At 32.9% G+C, this 20,332-nt stretch overlaps 4 protein-coding genes and 1 long non-coding RNA gene across 10 annotated transcripts; 2 read left to right on the forward strand and 3 right to left on the reverse strand.

The window, feature by feature from the left end:
- Nucleotides 1-2,597: 2,597 nt before the first annotated feature.
- LOC143200998 (uncharacterized) lies at nt 2,598-6,471 on the forward strand. Of its 2 annotated transcripts, none has more exons than XM_076411833.1 (6): nt 2,598-3,011; nt 3,668-3,712; nt 5,272-5,392; nt 5,444-5,650; nt 5,716-5,952; nt 6,020-6,471. In XM_076411833.1, exons 2-6 carry the CDS (start codon nt 3,691-3,693, stop codon nt 6,450-6,452), a joined length of 1,020 nt encoding a protein of 339 aa, XP_076267948.1. In that variant the 5' UTR covers nt 2,598-3,011; nt 3,668-3,690; the 3' UTR covers nt 6,453-6,471. The 2 variants fall into 2 exon arrangements, with proteins under 2 accessions (XP_076267948.1, XP_076267949.1); XM_076411834.1 differs by having other exon boundaries at nt 2,884-3,015.
- LOC143201001 (rab-like protein 3) lies at nt 6,467-7,367 on the reverse strand. The gene has a single exon (XM_076411838.1). It carries the CDS (start codon nt 7,255-7,257, stop codon nt 6,550-6,552), a length of 708 nt encoding a protein of 235 aa, XP_076267953.1. The 5' UTR covers nt 7,258-7,367; the 3' UTR covers nt 6,467-6,549.
- A 210-nt stretch (nt 7,368-7,577) lies between these two features.
- On the forward strand, nt 7,578-8,210 carry LOC143201003 (uncharacterized). 3 transcript variants are annotated; one of them, XR_013006866.1, is made up of 3 exons: nt 7,578-7,703; nt 7,925-8,001; nt 8,060-8,210. It is a non-coding gene; the product is annotated as an uncharacterized LOC143201003 (long non-coding RNA). The 3 variants fall into 3 exon arrangements; XR_013006865.1 differs by lacking the exon at nt 7,578-7,703 and adding an exon at nt 7,737-7,868; XR_013006864.1 differs by lacking the exon at nt 7,578-7,703 and having other exon boundaries at nt 7,868-8,001.
- On the reverse strand, nt 8,147-9,309 carry LOC143201000 (RNA transcription, translation and transport factor protein). The gene is made up of 5 exons (XM_076411837.1): nt 9,150-9,309; nt 8,873-9,094; nt 8,725-8,814; nt 8,512-8,672; nt 8,147-8,460 (listed from the first exon to the last, which is right to left on the reverse strand). The coding sequence occupies exons 1-5, from the start codon at nt 9,208-9,210 to the stop codon at nt 8,257-8,259; spliced, it is 738 nt and encodes a 245-aa protein (XP_076267952.1). The 5' UTR covers nt 9,211-9,309; the 3' UTR covers nt 8,147-8,256.
- A 542-nt stretch (nt 9,310-9,851) lies between these two features.
- Nucleotides 9,852-20,113, reverse strand: brun (trafficking protein particle complex subunit brun). 3 transcript variants are annotated; one of them, XM_076411825.1, is made up of 12 exons: nt 18,574-20,113; nt 14,281-14,431; nt 13,840-14,215; nt 13,577-13,786; nt 13,392-13,504; nt 13,061-13,332; nt 12,867-13,001; nt 11,478-11,699; nt 11,268-11,422; nt 11,022-11,216; nt 10,171-10,378; nt 9,852-10,113 (listed from the first exon to the last, which is right to left on the reverse strand). In XM_076411825.1, exons 1-12 carry the CDS (start codon nt 19,848-19,850, stop codon nt 10,080-10,082), a joined length of 3,348 nt encoding a protein of 1,115 aa, XP_076267940.1. In that variant the 5' UTR covers nt 19,851-20,113; the 3' UTR covers nt 9,852-10,079. The 3 variants fall into 3 exon arrangements, with proteins under 3 accessions (XP_076267940.1, XP_076267939.1, XP_076267941.1); XM_076411824.1 differs by having other exon boundaries at nt 9,852-10,118; XM_076411826.1 differs by having other exon boundaries at nt 9,852-10,118; nt 19,839-19,984.
- Between the last annotated feature and the right edge of the window lie 219 nt (nt 20,114-20,332).

Raw genomic sequence — 20,332 nt, forward strand, 5'->3', positions numbered from 1 at the left:
CGACTAAAACAGCCGATAGTAAAAAGTACTCAATGCTATAATATATATATATATATATATATATATATATATATATATATATATATATATATATATATATATATATATAGATTATATTTATTGAATTTGATTCATAAATTTATTTTATAAATTAAATCGTATTTAAATTTTATTGGTCAATTATACATGACGTCAGAGCTGACCCCTTGAGTTTCTTCTCCATTACTTTATAGTCTATTCAAAGTTTTTTGTACATACGTCATCGAGATGTTTAATGTATTGCCTGTCGCAATTTGTAAATTCGTTTCAGAATCAGTTAAATAATATTTTCCTTCTCAACTTATTTTAGTTTAAAAGAGGCACAATGCTATCTGATTAGTTCGAACACGTACATGATTGAGCCTGTCAAAGTTGTCCGGTTGTCAGACGTACGCAAAATTCTTAAAGCATATCGATAAGAGGTTATAACTCTAACCTATAACCTATTATGGCTGTATACTTAACTGTAATTTTTAGATGTACTATAAAGTTAAAATAAATTATATTTGATAACGGTTTTGTTCATTTATTTTATTTTGATTAGAATTTTGCTATATGTCAACCTCAAGAGTCAAAACAAACTGAACTCAGAGTTGATGCGGCAACATTGCAATGTCACAAATTGAAATGACGTATGTACAAAACAACCTGGAACAAACTATATGCATAGAAGTATGGCTCACATATGGAATAGCGCCTTTAGAAATTAAATTATTAGTTCATTATTATATATAAGTAGGTAGTACAAAAAGTAAAGTGAATTATCGGAGGAATTTTGGTGTAAAATTTATTGGCCAAGTAAGAACAAATTTGTTGAAGTGCCATCAATTTAATAGCCGCCTTGAGGGGTTCATTTCATTAAACAAAGAAAAAGTGTAATTATCCAAATAAATATATGGGTTTAAGGCTACTTAACCAACATAGTTTTTTTTGGATCTAGCTCATGGATTCAGGAATATACATCCTCGGCTACTATGTTTTAAAAATCATTTGAAGCGCTCAACATAAGTTAATTTGTTTCATCTCATTGACCTTTAGGTAATTGTGAAGAGGATGGACATGAGGGCTCTAAATATTTACATTCTATACAAAACGGGGATGAAATGAAAATAGGCGTAGGCTATCTCATTGTCGATAATAACAAAATCTTTGTCAAATGTTTAAAAAAAAAGTAAATTTAAAACCCTTCAATTGTACATTTCATAATGATCCTTCAGATAAAATATTAAAAGAAATAACAAGGTGCGCTATATACTTTTGAATAACAGGGGAAGACTCAAAAGTTTGCTTTCAGTATAAGAAAACAAAAAAGCAGAACTCTGATAGATCCTATTAAATTGATGACACTAAACAAATACGAAAAAGAAAAAAGGCGGAAGAGATAATTTGGATTTGCAATGGACCAAAGTTTTTTGTTTACGGTGTTATATATATGTATATAATATTTACATTTTTTAGATATATTTATCTTCATATTATATTTATATTTTATAGATAAATTTACATTATATATTTATATTTATTTATTTTTATATATTATATTTTTATTTAATAAATTTATTTCAGAAAAAAATAGTTTTTTATTTAAATTTCATCGGTCAATTAAATATGACGTCAAGGTTACCGGTGCCAATAATGAAAATTTAAATTGACCAATCAAATTATTTGAACGGCTAATTATACTGCCCTCTGGAGGTTGGGCAAAGCAAAACTTTGCGTCAGAGTCCCCTATTGAGTTACATCTCTATTACTCTATGGCCGTACGGAAAATTGCGTTCAAAATAAATAAACAACAAACGTACCATAGAAACGAAATGAGGCAATCAAATCCCATCGGGGTTTACAGCGTACCGATTAAAGCAAGTAATAAGTTAAAAGTAGCGATATCTAGATGTTGGACATCGCAAAACATTTCCCCAAAATTTCCTATGAAGTTAAATGTCTATTTCTCTATGACTATATGCATTAATTTATTTCCTGTAGTCTCATGTCAGAATGGCATCTGATATATATCGATACTACTTACAGTGCGAGATATAAGTTAGTGATGAGTTATAACATTGCAAATTTCTTTAGAAATGTTTCTAATTGTTCCTGAATAATTTTTTCAATAAATAATTATACCTCCTCTAAAAGAAACCAAGGTTAACCGGTCTCTCTTCCTAACCTCAATAATATGATGTATGTATGCTCCGTCTACATATCAATAAATCAAATAAAAATGTCCTTATAATGTACCTAAATAATTAAGAAATATGTTTCAGTCTTTAATAATATATTATAGATAAAATATATTTTTATGATACCAAAATATACCAAATTTATCCTGACAACTGACATTTGTCATTTGTCATCATCGTAATCAACTTTTAATCCCAATAATTTTAAATATTAATACAAAAACAATTATTATTATTATTATTTATGCCTCAATAAACCGAAGAATTATTGTACTAAATATGTAATAAATTAAACCTTAAAGCAAATACGAGGTTGCATAAACATCGTATCTATATAGCAGCATTACTGCGCAATCTTGGAATAAGGGCACTCTCAACGTAATGAATATCCCGTCATTCATGCGTTTATATTCACTATCCTGACTTAAGTTGTAACCCAAGCGTGTGAAATATATTTTAAAATACCTGTTGAATCTGTCTGTCTTTTAACAAAAGCAGAGATACTATAAAGACGATCACAGTAAGCAACTATAAGTAACTCTGTCGAAATACATTATATGAAAGACATGAAGGTCGAATAAATAAATTACAGAACGAAATATATTTCAATCACGAACACTGTGTTTAATTGTCACTTTCGATGTACATCGTTCATTTTTTCAAATGGCCGGTGAAAGCGCTGCTATTTGTGTCAGACAATTCTTCCGACAGCGAGAAATTCTTCAGTGCTTCTAATCGTCCCGTACAGTATCAAATGTTTCCGCAATAAACACCGTGATTTTTGACCTCCAAGTAAGTATGTATAATAGTTGCACTGCGTATATGCAATTGTCGTTTAAGAATCATATACTAAACATTTCGCCAATATTAATATCACTACAAATATACAATAATATAAAATTGAACGATATGATAGATTACATATTAAAGGGCTATACCAAACAATATTATTATATGCTAAAATCAAAATAGATTATTAATAATTAAAACAATAATTAATTAATCTAAATTTTTCATAGAAAATAATAAAAATAACATAACTTATATAGATTAAGAACTATTATATACAGTTTTATATTAATTGTACATAATGCATTCTGGTAACCAACGTTAAAGCATTTAAAAGTAATACTAGGTGCGTAGTGTATAAAATCACATATCTAGTAATGATATGGGTAATAATCTATGATTAGAGTCATGTATAAACATGTATACGGTAAACAATTATTTAAACTAAACGTTATAATAAAATCAAAACACATATATATACATATATATATATATATATATATATATATATATATATATATATATATATATATATATATACATGTATATATATGTATATTTAAATATATATATATATATATATATATATATAAAGAATAATACATAAATATGATTTATTTTTATCATTATTTAATTTAATTTATCATTCCCTTCGACAGATTTCAGGAAACAACGTACATAAATGACAGACTACAAAAAGAAAGGTGAGTAACTCGATTTCATATAGTTTTCGCACAACTACTAGAAAACTTATTTACAGTATTCATATTTTACAGAATATTGGATGTAAAAAAATCAATTTATAGTTTTTTTTTATCTAAATCGAACAAAATTAGTAACTTCTTGCTGTTTTTCTATATTATTATTATGTTATATAATTATAAACAGAATTAAATTTATGACAAATAAAAAACAAATAATGAGGTGAATGTTCGAAAAACTCTCGCTTTCTTTTACTTTTTCGCATATTTAAACGAAATAAAATATTACTTGGCGGTATGTTAACACGTTCTTTATGCTTCAGAATATAATCTTTCAATTAACGTTTTATTCAAGAAAAAAATATTGACATATTGACATCGCCATATGTTAAACAAGATGATACCTTAAACTGACTTCTTTTTCAATTATCACATTGTTATAAAATTAGAATATATGGATCAATTCTGGTAATTATCTAATAGGAACTATCTCTATATAATGTATTATAATCTAATTAAAATATATGAAATACATTTTTAATTAATGAATTATTTATTTTTATCGTAATACAAATCTTTCAAATTTTTCTATAACATAACCTAGATAAAATGCCAAATGTCATTTTGCCAATTAAAATCAAACATATAGCTATTCAAAATAACAGTGAACTCACGTCATCATAATGTCGAATGTATTGCCTATCGCAATTGGTAAATTAATTTTAAAATCACACAATATTTTTCTTCTCATTTTATTCTAGTTAAAAAGAGATACAATGCTATCTTCATACATTCGAACACGTAACCAAATCAACCTACTAAATTCACCTGGTTCTCAAACATCAAAATTCTTCAAAATATTACTGATAATAAATAGAGATTATAAACCGGCAAAGGTTGTTTTAGCCCTTTGCTTGTTTTGAAAGAGATAATATATGCATTAGATTTACTATAATATTAAAATACATTATATTTTATAACATTATTTTTGTTTCATTATTTTATTTATTTTAGAATTATGTTGTCAAGCCAAAATAAACTAAAACTCAAAGTTGATGCGGCAACACTGCATAGTTTTGACGTCACAAGTTCAGATAACGTTAGTTCGCCGATTTATTGAACGAGCTATAATTCACACATATAAATATATAATATATAAATAAAATAGTAGCACCAGTAATAAATCACAGCAGCACTATATAATAAAATCATAATAATAAAAATCGTATCGTTGTTGATTAGAAATATATTCTACCAAGCCAAACTGGTCAAAACGCAATTCTTCGACAAGATTTCATTACTTTTTTATCAGAAATTCAACTGACATTACTCCGCGATCACCCTACTGGCCTGATTTAGCTCCATCAGAATTATAGGTATTCCCTAACCTCAAAAAACTTCTGCGAGAACATGGTTTTGGATCAACCCTGGCAGAAAATTAAGACGGAGCTAAATAAATTTGAAAAAAACAAATAATTCGTTGCGTTTTATTTGAAAAACATTACTATCTTTTGATTCAGAGGCATCAATAACTGTAAAAGATCATAATGTTTCTGTTTTAGCGGAAATTTTTGTTCAGCGTTTGCTAGACGAGGGAGCATCACAAAGTTGCGATGCTGAATCAGAAGCGTTCGAAAGACAAAATGAATTGCCGCAGTTTTATGATGAAAAGCTCTTTAAAATGTAAGGGAATAATATCGACCTTGGCTAAAAAAGTATACGTTATTTTTATAGGGGGCAAGCTTTTTATCACAAAAATATATTCGCCTTTACCGGCGCCAAGCTGCTCGGTCTGATGACAGTTCTTTCCATACCCACCATCGTTAAAATTCTGATACATACCGGAATGTCTGGTAGTGATTTTTCAGCTTACAAACGATACGTGGCTACTGTAATACACATGACAATTTGGTACGATGATGACTTTAAACCAGGGTCCCAGTAAGTATCGCAATAGCGTACGAAACACTCGTCCCACAGCACTCTCGACGTTGGCTCATTTTAAGGCTGTGGAAGTCTGTCAGGAATGTGAGGAACTTGCACAACTTCGCTAGCAATCGTTGTTGCAAAGCAGGCATCAATAGAATATCTCAGAAAGATATGGCACTGACGCAATTTGGTTTTGTGGGTTATCAGTTGGTTAGAGGACACTTTCTGGGTGTTCAAACAGCTTCCGACAGCGAGTGGCAGGCTTACCTTCATTTATGGCGTGTTATCGGCTACATTTTAGGTATAGAAGATCGGTGAGTTACCAAATTGTTAAATAAACTATATAATATTTGATTCAATATATTTTTTTACAATCAATAGGTTTAACATTTGCTCTGGCACAGTTGAGGAAACTAAGGCAATATGCAACGAACTTATCCATAAAGTATTTTTACCACAAGTTAGAAGGAAAGATCCCGAATTTATCAACATGTCACGCCACCTGATAAATGGACTATGGGCTTTTCAACCAATGCTTAACTTTAATGTATCTTACTGTTCTTTGTTGATGGTATTAGAGAACAATTTGAATATTATTCATAACAAGCAGGAAGAATATAAAAAACTCACCTGGCTGGAGACGTTTATGCTGTTCTTTACAGCGTTTGTGTTCAAGAGTTTAAAATGGGCGCCTTTGAGGTGGTACCATAACCAGACAAGATACCGCGATATGTGGTTGATAAAAAACTTCCCATTTTTAGCGTACTACCAGTTCGGATATAAGCACTCCATTGTGAATATTTTTAGTGAATAAAAGAAGTTCAAACATACAATACCAATATTTATTTTAACATTTATAAAGCACATATTACATTATTGATAAAGTATTTATATAAATGGCTATATAACAATTAATCTTGATGAGTTGAATAAAACTTGGAGGAAAATATCGGTGACACTGCCAGAGTTCCAAATCTTTCACTTTTTCTTCTGTCCAATAAACTATTTTCAATAACTTTATCATAGAATCTAGACAGTTTGACTGCATTTGAAGTTCCAGCAGCCAAATATCTCGATTGCCTGCAGTCTAATAGTATTTCTTCGGTATTATACCTACATCGAAAACTCTTATTAGTTATGTTGGACCTTTTATCATCTACTTGATCCAGTTTGGTACCAATTACCAACATGGGAATTACGTTATTGCCACCTAGCAAATTTTCAGCATCCAGATCTTCTCCATCACAAGAGACAGAGCTCAGATTAGATTCGCCATTGTTTTCATGATCTAACAACTCTGTAAGCCACTTTTGCAGATTTTCCTCGGATTTCCGATTGGTCAAGTCATGCACTAAAATTACCCCATGGCAAGGATTATAAAAAACTTGGCGTGTGTTTCTATGATTGTTGCTGCCCCCAACATCCCAAAATTCCACGAAGAATGTCCTCTGATCTTTGGTTCCCTCTTTGTATTCATGCAGTTTTACTTCTACTGAACAACCGATAGTCCAGCTGGGCGACTTTATAGACTCGTTATGTGCGGCTAAGCTAACAAAGGACGTTTTCCCTACTCCAGAATCACCTAAGATCATTATACGTACCCTATCTATCGAAGACATATTTTGACGTCTACAGTAAATAGGTTATGTTTACTTAATAGTACAAAACCACACAAAACAGAATTCTCAATATTTTGTGCTTAGTAGCCTTTAGCTATATAATTGAAGGTCATAATAAAAGTCTACGTTTTATCAAGAGATGTTGCCAGACCATACGAATTGTATTTACATATGGAGATTTTGTTTTATTTATAACACAACACTTTTAATGTTGTAGCCATCACCGCCAATAGCCCCAAAAAGTCCATATTTCAGACTTTATAATTTCTATGAATAATTTATATAAGAAAGCTAATAAGTTTGTTAATCAGCTATTAAAACTAATTAATTATATTAAAGTTTTATAATATTATTAATTGATTCAATTCAAGGAACATTTAACTCTTCCTGAAATTTGGAAAAAAGTTTTATTTGCACAAGCTGACAACATCGTGTACCCTTCAATGGTAAGGATTATTACTAAACATTTTCATAATTGTTTATAACCTAAGAATAAAAATCAAAATAAATAGTATTTTATAACATTTTATATTTTGCGATAAATATAATATTGCAAAGAGAATACGCTATATAGTGATACACTCTAACTAGTATGAATTATGGATAAAAAGGTTACTAAACAATCATGCTTACCCTGTAAAATAATTGCGGTTTGTTGTTTAAGTAGTATGGGATGTTATTTAATTTATTCTGCCAGAAATTACAAACGTAGCTCTAAAATATTTACAACAATTCTAGGAGGTGGTATGTACTTAAAATATTATATATCTGTATTTCTGTACTCATGTACTGTATATTTTAGGCATACTATGTTTAGGATTAGGAGAAATAGTGGATAAAAGCCCTTTCAGATTATAGAGGTCCTTTCTGAATAAAAATCTAGTCAAACTAAAATTCACTTCAATAATTTATTAGCAAAAAATGGTTATAAATAAATCTACATTTAAGATGCACCATGATAATTTATTTTCATCCAATGTCCAGTCTTGTTATTATAATTTAGCGCCCAACTTGTCCCAATTTGGTATCAGTTTTTGGATTAGCTGTTACACTCTGAACACCAACAATTAGCTCATTAGCTTTTGTTTGTAAGTTTCTCAAATCTTGAATGTATAGCATCCTAAGAATTTTGGCAGCCTTATTTAACACAGGATCATTCAAATCGAAACCTAAATCAGCATCTTGAAATGGAAAAGGTGTGCCCTAAAATTAAAACAAAAGTAGTGTATATTCTTATTATTATAAATAACTGACCTTTGCTATATATTTATCTGGATGTTCAACACAATCTGGAGCTAATCTAGTACATACAATTTTGCGCACTGCTTGAAGAGTTACAAGCGGATCAGGGTAAGGCACTATTTTTAAAGTTTTAGCCAACTGATTGATTCTATCCTGAAACTCTTTACTTCTAACTAAAAATAAAATCATTGAAAACATATAAAGCTAATAATTGGGCAGCCTTACAATCTAATTTATCAAGGGGGTTTTCAGCAATGACTTTGGGAGCACTCGAAACCCTTATATTTTCAACAGCATGTTGTAGGTAGACATTTTCTAAAATTTATAAAAGCCCAAATTAAGTGTTTCATCACTAAACACCAAGTACACCCACTATTTTTACTAGTCTCCAGATGAATAGCTTTGCCAAGAAGCCAATGAATTTCTTCTTGCTGGGATTCTAAAGGTGGACAACCCAACTGATCTTTGTAGGCATCAAAGTGGACGACCCAGTCCTTCGAACCTACGTCCTTCAATCCATTCAAAGTGCTGGTTTTGGCTCCATTGATCTTGTTAAGCTCCAACCAAACTACTATGCTTCTGATGGTTTTTTCCTCTAAAACATCTTAAAAGTTAAACCAATGTATTTGATTAAAATATTCTATACCCACCAGATAAATTTACATTATCGGCATTGGGATATTCAAGAGCAGATAACAACCTCTTAGACATTTTAAATTCACTTTTATATAGTTTTTATAAATTAAAAGCCGACAGATAAGTAGGGTTATATTGTTAAGCTCAGAGATGCCGAAATATTATCGATAGTTTTCTCCGATCATATCGATATTTTGTGCGAAGAAGTATCGAACTTTCTATTGAGATTTCTTTTTGTGACATTTTGTATTCGCCAATATATAGTTTGCCTTCAATTTTGTTTCATTGGTCATCAAAAAAACAAGCCCTTAACTTTATAATTATACTTGGTGCTCCGCCTTAAACAATCTATAATTCTAGCCGCTTTATTGCCAGATTGTATGAATTCCTTTATACATTGGGAATCACATGGAAGATTTAAAGAATAAAAACATCAAGATTTATTAATAACAATATTTTACAATTAAAACTTGATTATTATATATTAATTTATTCATATTAAGCCACAATCTGGCCTCTCTTACTTAATCACAGACTTATTTTCTAACTATACAAATAATATATCTGACTAAACTGGCAACATCAGATTCTCTTCAATTGTGAGAATAAATACTACCTGAAACGGGCCGCACTTTTTTCTATAGACCGCAAGCACTTGTACATTACGACAAAAGGAGGAAAATTACAACGATATATTACTAATCAAACAATAATAATTGCTTATATAAAACAATAATTGATATAATTTATTTTTGTATATAATACACAACTAATAAACATCTCAAATAATCTATTTGACTTGAATTGAAATAGGTGGCGTGAATTTCCAAATATGTCCCATAGGAATGAGTTGTCCGGTAGTATGAACACTCCCGTCAGGTGAATGGCATTGTATGTCCATTTTATACAGTCCAGGAGTAAAAAATACCACGTTACACTTATGCTTAGCGACATCCCTCGGGTCCAAACTGGGCAAAACTTTTCTGAAAAACAAATGAACTGGTATCGAAATAATTTTGTGGATATGCCGTTTACTTTGCCGTTCCGGACAAAGCCAGTCTTGTGTCCATCCTATAGTTAAGGGTCCCGTTGTTATAATCCTGGTAGAACTGAATGGACAATGTTAAATCCTTGATGGATATTCCCAAACTGTTGCCTATAGACATTTGTAGTTCCAAAGAGTCGCCCGCTTCGCAGGATATATCATCTTGTGCTGTGACCGTATCTCCATTAATCCTGACATCTTTAATAGGAAAGACAGATATAATGTGTTTTTGGTCAGTTTTAAAGATACTAACAAAATATTAATAGTGAATCGGTACAATAAATTCAAAATGGATTAAATATTATATATATACACAATATTTAATAAATGAATGAATCTAGAATCCTAGATTTTTATAAAAATCGTTATAGAATATATCGTTACATAATTTGATGAAGTGTTAATCCCTATTATTGTCCTATTAGTCCGTATTATTGTATATATATATATATATATATATATATATATATATACACACGATAATTTAGATTTATTAAATAATCTTAACACTTTATCAAATTATATAACGATATATTCTATAATGATTTTTATAAAAATCTAGAATCCTAGATTTATTAGGTTTACAAAACAGTCTGCCATAAGTGGGACTGCCTCCAATAAGACCCTTTATTCTAAATTAAATAAAACTGATATATATGTATGTCGTCACACGAATAACATGCTATCAGAACAAAAAACTATCCAATATAAATACATAGAAGTGCAAGGTTATCTTATAGAATGATTTAAGTTAAAAAGTATAAAATGGAGCATTCAATTATTTTCATACTTTTAATTTAATATATTTAAAGTATTTTAATTAATATACCAAATGCCTTACCCCAATCCAATGGCGACATTCGAACGATATCTAACATTCTACTGCTCAGAGTGATACCCTTCAAAGATGCGACTCCTTTAGCATCGGTCGTGTTCAATAGCCATTTTAATTTAGCTTGGTCAGAGATGTGCTCAGAACATATCTTATTTACGTCCATGAGCGTTCTTGAGGAACGATCTCCTTCGTCGTAAAAGTCTGAAACAATGCATAGTGACATCCGAAGGGCTTAATATTTTACATTCGTACTGGAGAGTTTCGATAAGGGGCATCTATCTATCGGCACAGGCACCCTGCAACTTTCCTGCGCTTCTACCAGCATCCGTTTAGACGGAGCATATTCCAGTTCCATTTCTTGCGATGTTAGATTAACTATGTCTAACACCAAATAAAATTGAGTACTTCTGTGAAATAAAAACGGGGATTGCAGGAACTATATGGATACGTCAAAGTTCTTACGTTTCAGCCGGCAGAACATCCCAATTGGTAACGTGCAGAGATGGTAAAAGCTCCACCATAAAGAAAACCGTACTGATACGGCAATACTGCGCCTGAAGGCCGCCTCCTCCGCTGTATCTTAGCTTTAATTGAGCTTCAACTGTAGAAGAGCCAGGTTGTTGTTGAAACAGTGTAGTTAAACCACCAGCTAGGCTAGAATGGCCTGAATTGGATGACCGAAAACTGAAAGGACACATATTAATGCCTAAACCCTCCAATTAATATTATATATGTATTATATTGTTAAGAGAATAATATTTATTTCTAAGTTATCTATTGGTAGTTCAAATATTTCTAAGAGTAGATATGTTACATTATATGATTAGTACTGGTACTGCATTTGCTACGGACTGCACTGTTATCTGTGGGTTTCCATCTGCTTTGAATGGTTTTATAAGTATCTAAAAATAAACGTCGGAATGATTTTTATCTGATTTTACCCTCAATGTCTCGCATCGCCGTTCAATCAATCGTTTCTTCTTCCGTTACATCCAAACAGTTTTAAAGTAAATTAACAGTTTTTAATATTTAAACCCCTTTCCCATTTTATACTGGCACAGCCGGTATGATTCTTGAGGCTGTTCTTTTTTGAATTCATTCAATTAAACAATATCAAATTAATTATCAAGAGAAGAAGATAGGTTGAAGTTGGATTGACAATGTTTTCGCAGCTGAACCTATAAGGTCCCAACAGGTGGATTGAAACTACTCAAAGACCGCTAGCCATAAACTGTTCCAACCAAGAAACATTCATATTTTGAGAAACACCCTTAATCCGTGGATTTCTGACACATGCATCACAGTTCAAAAGTAAGACCACCAAAGGTGGATTGAAGTTGCTGTGAATATACTCTACCGGAATTTGGACAGAAGCTTGTAGTTCAGGCTTTAAGAGAACGACCACCAAAGGCTAATATTGGAATATAGAGTCATCAGAATTTGAAAAACCATTCCATAGAGGGGTACGATAGAAATTTAGTTAAAAACCGAGCCATTTCTTAGACCTTCAAAGGCAAACTGACGGGCAAAGATACAGGCGATACTCAAACATAATTTTGTTAGAACTCTAAGCTGTCCAGACTGTTAGGAGGAATGTATTACATTATACTAACTACTACTACACTGACTACAGACTGAAGTGTGACATGAGGAATTTCTATTTGTTTTGAATTATACAAGATACCTGAAAATAGACATCCAGATGATCTCTATCTGTTTTTAACCTCAGTGTAGCTTTGTATCGCGGTTCAATCAGTCTCTTCTATTTCTATTTTAAATAAAATCGATTTTTTTAAGTAAATCAATAGTTTTTTGATTTCTAAACCCTTTCACATATTCTAATTCATATACCTGGAGTTAACCCTAGACAATGATGTTCCCGGTAATGATGTGGACATGCTGCTGAAAAAGCCACTGTTGTACTCATTGGGAATGGTTGGAGATGCGGCTGAGTTAGGAGCCAGGAAATTTGCGGCTCCGTAAATTCTAAACCAGAGTTTTGAATATAAACACTTCCATTCATGTTTCAATACACTTGACATTACTTCACCGTAAAGGTAGCAGACTGGGCTGGTAATAGCGGCAGTATTATTTTAACATCCTCTTGGTCGAACTGGAAAATCTGATCTTGTACCGTAGGCTCAAGCCCGCTGCTAATCAATACGTCCAACATCTCTATCGGGATCTGACTGGTATTGGTAAGGGTGATCGTGCAGCAGACGGTCTCTCCATGGTATAAGCTTACACTAGCAGATGTCACGATATTATCATCGTGGAAGTTTGAGAACGAGGCGCTCTGAGGCAAGGACGTTGAGGCCTAGATGAACGAAATAGATTCACACCAACATGAATGGAGTGAACGTATGTTTATCTTACTTGCAAGACTGGAAGATTAGGCACCACGTCTACCTTGTACTGGGACGGGAAGGAGTTACTCATGTATTTTAGTCGGCAGTTAGATTTCACACCTAGCGCGTGAGTACTATAACCTGGAATATTAACCAGAAGTTGACTTTTATTTTAACGAATGTTGAAGTCATATTAACAACACTATATCGTACCTGTGATTTCCAGTTCTCCACTCTCTCTGGCCCACCCACTAAGAGTTAGGGACGTGGGTACATCGGGAGCCAACACTACAGTCTCTGGTATAGACTCGAACACTACTCCAGACGTCAAGAGTCGCATGTTTGACACCTTTAGCTCAAAGGGCAAAGGATTGACCAGTTTTAAGGTCACTTCGCACACTTCATTCTCCACCCAGACGAATTCTAGTATAAATGACATCTAGAGGTATTCTTTAACAGTCATCCATGAAGCTTACCCATTTTAGGGTTAGTTTTATCACGTCTCCTATCCAAACTACCCGTGCCAAAGTGTATGGGAGTAAACAAGAACGGTCCGGTATCCTCTTTCTCCTTCTCGATCACTTTGGGTCGGAGATGAGGCTTCAAGTCCCGCAGTGTAAAACTACAACAAAGCGGGATATCGGTCAAGTTGGCTGGCGGCACTACAACACCGGAATCCAACACAAGCGGCACCGGAGAGCCCTCACATTGCACCGACAAGCCCTGCAGCTGAATGGATAATTCCTTTTGCTCGGTGTCGCTAAGATTATGCCACATTGTTTGCAGCAAAAAAGTCATGTGACGAGTAGCAAGTGCCGAATAGCCGGCTCGCTTAGCAGCCACTATCAGGTCCTAAAACGCGCCAATTATAGAATTTAGAATTGGTCAAATCATGTAGAAAATGACACGCAAACTACCTGAAGTATTTGGACCTGTAGTATGGGCCAACCCTGATTAGCCTCTATCATTTCTACGGGATCCAGGATGAGTTTATGTCCGGATAAACTCTGCAGCATCAAGGCGTAACACCTATTCCAATTGGGACTCGGATTTTGCTGCGACACGTACCTTGAGAAATATCTAGATTAGTTTCATGTTTTTTAAAATAACTGTTTTCAAATAATTTAATGCCGAAGATGCGGCGCTGTATCGTTAATGGGAAAAACCGTCAATAGATCAATCATAAAGGAAGGCTACAAGGAAAATTATAATTTTATAAAACATTCTTTAAATATTGCTTTTATTTTTCATTTACAGAAGTTTTTAATCGAAACTGGAATTAAAAATATATAAACTAAACTAGCATTAAAAAGACTAGCACTCTCAAAAAGTTTGCCGGCTTGGTAGCCAAAGAGATTAAGGCGACAGGATGACCCTCTTACTGCTGCGATAGTCACGGGTTCAAATCCCGAAGGGTCTGTGATTGCTTCTAATTGTATTTGCCCATATTGAATAAGTGTAAAATCCGACAAGGAAAACCATCCGTTGATTAAAATTAAAGCACTTAGTAGTTGCTTCAATTGAAACTATTTTACGGCAAAACTATTGATATTTCATTGGTGAAGCAGCACTTTCTTTTTCTTCAAATGTGGCCGTTTTCCGGCGATTTCGTCCTTCAAACGGTCCAATAAAACTATGTAATAGTCGCTGTTGATGGTCCTTCCTTTTTCAAGATAGTCAATAAAACATATACAGACGCCATAACGTTTTCTCGACTGTTGCGCTTTCCCACGCTTTGGAGCGGGTTCATCGTGTGCAGTCCACTCGGTCAATTGGACTTTCGAGTGAAATGATGGAGCCATGTTTCATACATTGTCACGTATCGACGCAAAAACTCGGGTTTATTGCGCTTAATCATCTTCAAACACTGCTCCAAATTATAAACTCGTTGTTGTTTTTGATTAAAACTCGCGCGGCATCCACTTTGCACACAGCTTTCTCATACCCAAATATTCGTGAAAGATATGATGTACACGTTTGTTGATATTCATTTCAATTAAATTTCAATTTACGGACATTCAAAATCATTTTGTGGATTTTTTAAATGTTTTCGTCGGTAACAACCTGTTTTGGGCGTCCATTACGTTCACCATCTTCAGTGCTCCAATCCTTGATGGTTGATTTTCCTGGGGCAGTCTCCGGAAACTCGGCATCAAGCCAAGTTCTTGCTTTAATTGTATTTTTTCCCTTTTCAAAAAGCAATATTTTATCAACACGCGAAATTCCTTTTTATCCATTTTTTCACAATAACAAAAGTTGCACATTTATAAACGCATCTTTGAAGGTTAGGGCTAACTAAAAATCATATGGATGTAATTCTGGTAGCGCCATCTATGTGTCAGGCCGGGGACTTTTCAATTAACCTGTTAAATATTAATATACTATAAATACTTATTTATATGCATTTATTATTTACAACATATTTAATATCGCCTTTCTAGGTAATAATCTCAATAATCAGACTGGATAAGACCGAATGTCTTCTAGAATGGTATCTAATTTGAATAAGTTGCTGACTCGCCAGTTGGTAAGGTTCGTCCATCGATCGATGGACAGTAGTGGCTACTTCTGAAGAATCCCAACTGTATTCAGCAAACTTCTGTAGTTTCCACCTGATTATATGGTACCATTTACAAGCAATTGAGAGGTCGAATCCAACGTACTACAAGTGCCATTTGGATTTAGCCATTGGCGTTGGAGGGGCTCTGTTTTGTAAGGTTAAGAATTGTTATAGTTTATTTGTTCTTGTGCTGTTTATATTTTGATTATAAATGGTAGGCATTCATGGATAAATCATGGACGTGTGAACATTGTCAAAAACTAATAGAACACTTTTAAACTGAGCAGACATAAGTACTACATTCCATCAACTAGATTCAATTATATATTCATATTTTAGGCATAGTTGACCTTGCGAAAGTAAAAGTACGGATAAGTATGCCTGGATGGTCTTTATGTGAGTATATCTCATCAGAATCACAGCTCGTTGATCATATAGTCGATACTTAGCAATAAAATTGAACAAAAAACAGTCAAGTTTGGGTCGCTTGAAGAAGATTGAGGGTTCGTAATTTGGTAAAAATATATTCAATATAGTATATAGTAAAAATACTATTTCTAAACTTGAGCGTCATCGATCAGAAGTTGATAGGAGGTAACTAGATAAAAAATATGACTGCGCCTAAACCCACTGCTAAAATTCAAACGAATTCCAATATTGGATAAAACACGAGCTAATTTAAGTAGTGGTCATTTGAAAAGACTAGATTTATTGACTCAAAGATTTATATAATATTCAGCAAGTAAACCAATTGAATTTCACCAAGTACAAAACATTAAAGAGACGCTACAAGTGTTGAAACATTGGTAAATGAGATCAAAAATAGAGGATGATTGTTAAATAAGCCGTAATCTTAGTTTCTGAGTACTTTCCCTACCTTAAATAAATAATATTTTATGTTAATCATAATAAAATGACAACATGAAATGTTAAAAGTTATATGCGCATGGATTTGAATTGCATTCATTGCTTTTATTGAATAAATTGAGAGGGGTTTCCATCGAAGCCTATCGAAGAGATTCGATGAAAAAACAATGAAGGTATTTTTTAGTGCAGTGCAAGATATATTATTGAATAATTTTAAAGATAAATGGATGCTTGCGCTTTTATATATTGATAAATAAATTATATTTGTTACATTACATGTTCTATGTTCCCTTTTTTCCTTTTAAAATTAAAAATATGTTTATTAAAGGTCAAATATAAATAACTTAGCCATAATATATAAGCTTAAAATAATAGACAGTAACCTTAGTTAAATTTGAACTTGAGTTTCAAGTGAGATTCTAAGTTAATTTGTGAATTCCAGAATATATATATATATATATATATATATATATACATATATATATATATATATATATATATATATATATATATATATATATATATATATATATATATATATACATGTATGAATAGTGTTTATGTATTGATAAATATTACATATTATTTTATTTTCTCTTTTTTTCTTTTCAGAATTATTTTATAATGAAAGATGTTTATGAAAGGTTTTTTATATTACATTTTTAATATTATAGGGGACGAAACATATATAAAATATTGTAACTCGGGCTTCTACAGAAATTTTAAGTTCTATCATATTAGGTTAACTTATAATTTTTAACAACTGGCAACGTTGCAAACTCAAAGCATTCTGTACAGGGGACTGGGGATTCTCCATAATTAGACTTTTGTCGGTAAACTGATTGTCGAGCGGCTCTCCTTAAGCTGTAGGTTCAGTCAATAAAAATCCAAGAGATTAACTTGACTACAATCCATGTACGTATATATATGTGACCATCCACTCCTTGACACAACTAGTCAGGATAAAACCCTGATTGCATATCCCCAAGAAACGTGAGAATCGGGACGCATCTTCCAAACTTGGCACGGTGACCTGGAGATGACCGAGAATCTCACGTCATAATCACGTCTCAGGCAATTAAGTTAATTTTAAATCCGGAGCGGATTTTTCCTTTCTAGTTTATCCTAGTTAAAAAGTGTCAGAATGCTGTCCGATGTGTCAATCATAGAAAAAACACAACATGTAACAGAATCAGCCGATAAAATTCGATTTGAATTGATGCCACTGGACCATGTTGCCAAATGTATTCAAAATTCTTTAAAACATTGGTGATAGAGTACTTTTTACCAGTTTTATCTATCTGATTAACTGAGATCATCCCAGGTCTTACCCGGCCTATCTAGTTATTGGTGCGATAGGTAAACAATCACAAACATTAATTCGAATTATCGCAAAAGTAGGCTTATTTCAAGTATTATTATTTTTTGATCACAGTGGCAAGAGAGAACCAACTGACTCACGTAGACTCCGAACCATGAATCAATGGTTACTCTCGATACATTAAGCCCTACTCACTCACTATGAGTTAGTGAGGTAGAAACTGGCTTTACCCAGCCCGGTTATCAGCGTGACAAAAGTTATTATTCCATGGCAGATTTTACACAGACACTTATAAACAACGGCTAACTTTCATGCTCTAATGTAATTTGAGCCTGTAACCCCTTTAATAGAGAATGAAGTTGCCTATGAATCCATCCAATTCCTGTGGACCAATAGATCCATAAATTAAAAAGAACTAAGTTCACAACAATTTAACTATATTGATAAAATAATTTTACTCACCTAGTGGCGGCTAATCTCAGACAAAAAGCAGCTTTTCTATTAAAACCAATCTGGGTGTACAAGTCCGAAAGAGTTTCAAATCGCTGAATTTTTTCCTGCTCCGACAGAGATAGATTAATATAAACGACATTTTGCAGGAAACTAGCTGCCTGCAGTGCATGATTCTGCTCTACGGAAATGCGGGCAGCTTTAAAGCTGGCTTCCGTTTCGATAATACCAGCATTTTGATACTTGCTATAATGAATGATAGCTTCCCTGTACCGTTTTGCAATGTCGTCTGGTGACAAAACATTGGGAATGTTCTTTTTTACTACAACTGTTTGATTTTGTAAAGTATCCATAGAGGGCTTCTTGGGAGAACCTTCTGGAAGGCTACCAATACGTTGAAAGTGCTCATTCCGTTGCATATTAGGATATAGAACTAAAGCTGATGCTGCACTGAGACCTTCAAAAGCACCACCCAGCCACAACCAGTCATTTACACTTTTCAAAATATCAGCAGCATTTGTATAATACTGCAGGCACTCAGAGATTAACCCAGCTTGCAAACATAAGTCACCTAGGTGTTTAGTCATCCTTCCAGTACATCTCTTTTTGTTCTGGCGTGATTCCATATCCAACCCAACAAAGTCTTTCTTTTCAAAGGGAGCATATAGTAATGATACTCTTTCCAGCTTTTCCCGTGAACGCTCTAATCGTTTTGATTCCAACACCCAGAACAGCGCACTGATGAATTCCGTTATTTGTTGCTCTAAATCAGCACACACTGATAATTCATCATAAAATAGTGCTCTTGTTTTAAAATTACTGGGAGTGGTAAAATGCTCCTTCTCAGGATCATCAACAGATCCTGCAGGGCCAAACAGAATACACCTGGAGTCATAAAGAGTAGCATTATACTTCACCTTAAGACTTTCATGAACTCTGCATACTTCATTTAGTTCAACTTGGGAGTCATATTTACCTAGAGATACCAAGCCCAACAACCGTCGATGTGTTTGAAAGTCTCCCCAATCATTATTTTCCACGGGGTGTTCTTTGATGAAACGAACTAGAATATTTCTCACTTGACCTGTAGAATCTGTTACTTTTACTTCATTAATCTTAGAAATGCGGTCATAAAACTTGTTGAATATTTTTGGTTTCAGTTGGGCACCGATGTGTTTTAGTAGAATTAAAAGAGCAGCGTGATCATGTGAAAACTGTTCGTAATCCGGATGAGACATATTCGGTTCAGTTGGACCAGTGGACAAGATGTAACTTACCGACGAACGCATTGGAATACAGGGCAGTTAAGCATTTATGCTTTTAAGTGACTTTTACTTCGACACATTCTAACTATTAGATCATAAACTTAATATGCAGGGATCGTTCTTTTTCAATAACAAATATCAGCTGTTTAATCATTTATTCGAAATTTTGACATAGTTGTCAAACTTAGTTCAAATTATCTAATAAACAACTATATTTTGACATTGCCATTAGATAAACAAACGATCTAAAATAATTGATGCAAGGCATGAATTCTAAACATAGTACCTGATATAAATTAATTGGCAATTGAACAATGCATATGCTTTTTTTATCAGATTCCACATCACCTCATGAAAAAAGAGCTGTGCTATCTTTTTTAAAAATTTTCGATAATAAATAATTAAATATATTTGCAATATTTTAATATTGTAATACTTGATACGATATGTCCTTGTTATATATATTAATTATAGTAGTTTTGTTGTCTCTTGCTAATGTAGTTTTA

The sequence above is a fragment of the Rhynchophorus ferrugineus genome, unplaced genomic scaffold (genome assembly GCF_030347505.1).
Source record: "Rhynchophorus ferrugineus isolate W39M unplaced genomic scaffold, kcgeb_rfMv2 rfM8, whole genome shotgun sequence".
Lineage (NCBI taxonomy): Eukaryota > Metazoa > Arthropoda > Insecta > Coleoptera > Curculionidae > Rhynchophorus > Rhynchophorus ferrugineus.

What these genes read in the sequence shown, in the direction of transcription:
- LOC143201001 (XM_076411838.1), bottom strand. Translation starts at nt 7,257, where the DNA reads ATGTCTTCGATAGATAGGGTACGTATAATGATCTTAGGTGATTCTGGA.
- brun (XM_076411824.1), bottom strand. Translation starts at nt 19,850, where the DNA reads ATGCGTTCGTCGGTAAGTTACATCTTGTCCACTGGTCCAACTGAACCG. An exon ending in CCCCTTATCGAAACTCTCCA is followed by an intron (nt 11,217 to 11,267) that starts GTACGAATGTAA and finishes GCATTGTTTCAG; the next exon opens with ACTTTTACGACGAAGGAGAT. An exon ending in GCTTTGTCCGGAACGGCAAA is followed by an intron (nt 10,119 to 10,170) that starts GTAAACGGCATA and finishes TTTGTTTTTCAG; the next exon opens with AAAAGTTTTGCCCAGTTTGG.
- LOC143200998 (XM_076411833.1), top strand. Translation starts at nt 3,691, where the DNA reads ATGACAGACTACAAAAAGAAAG. An exon ending in GACTTTAAACCAGGGTCCCA is followed by an intron (nt 5,651 to 5,715) that starts GTAAGTATCGCA and finishes GCTCATTTTAAG; the next exon opens with GCTGTGGAAGTCTGTCAGGA. An exon ending in ATTTTAGGTATAGAAGATCG is followed by an intron (nt 5,953 to 6,019) that starts GTGAGTTACCAA and finishes TACAATCAATAG; the next exon opens with GTTTAACATTTGCTCTGGCA.
- LOC143201000 (XM_076411837.1), bottom strand. Translation starts at nt 9,210, where the DNA reads ATGTCTAAGAGGTTGTTATCTGCTCTTGAATATCCCAATGCCGATAAT. An exon ending in CGATAATGTAAATTTATCTG is followed by an intron (nt 9,095 to 9,149) that starts GTGGGTATAGAA and finishes AAGATGTTTTAG; the next exon opens with AGGAAAAAACCATCAGAAGC. An exon ending in CCCCCTTGATAAATTAGATT is followed by an intron (nt 8,673 to 8,724) that starts GTAAGGCTGCCC and finishes TTTTATTTTTAG; the next exon opens with TTAGAAGTAAAGAGTTTCAG.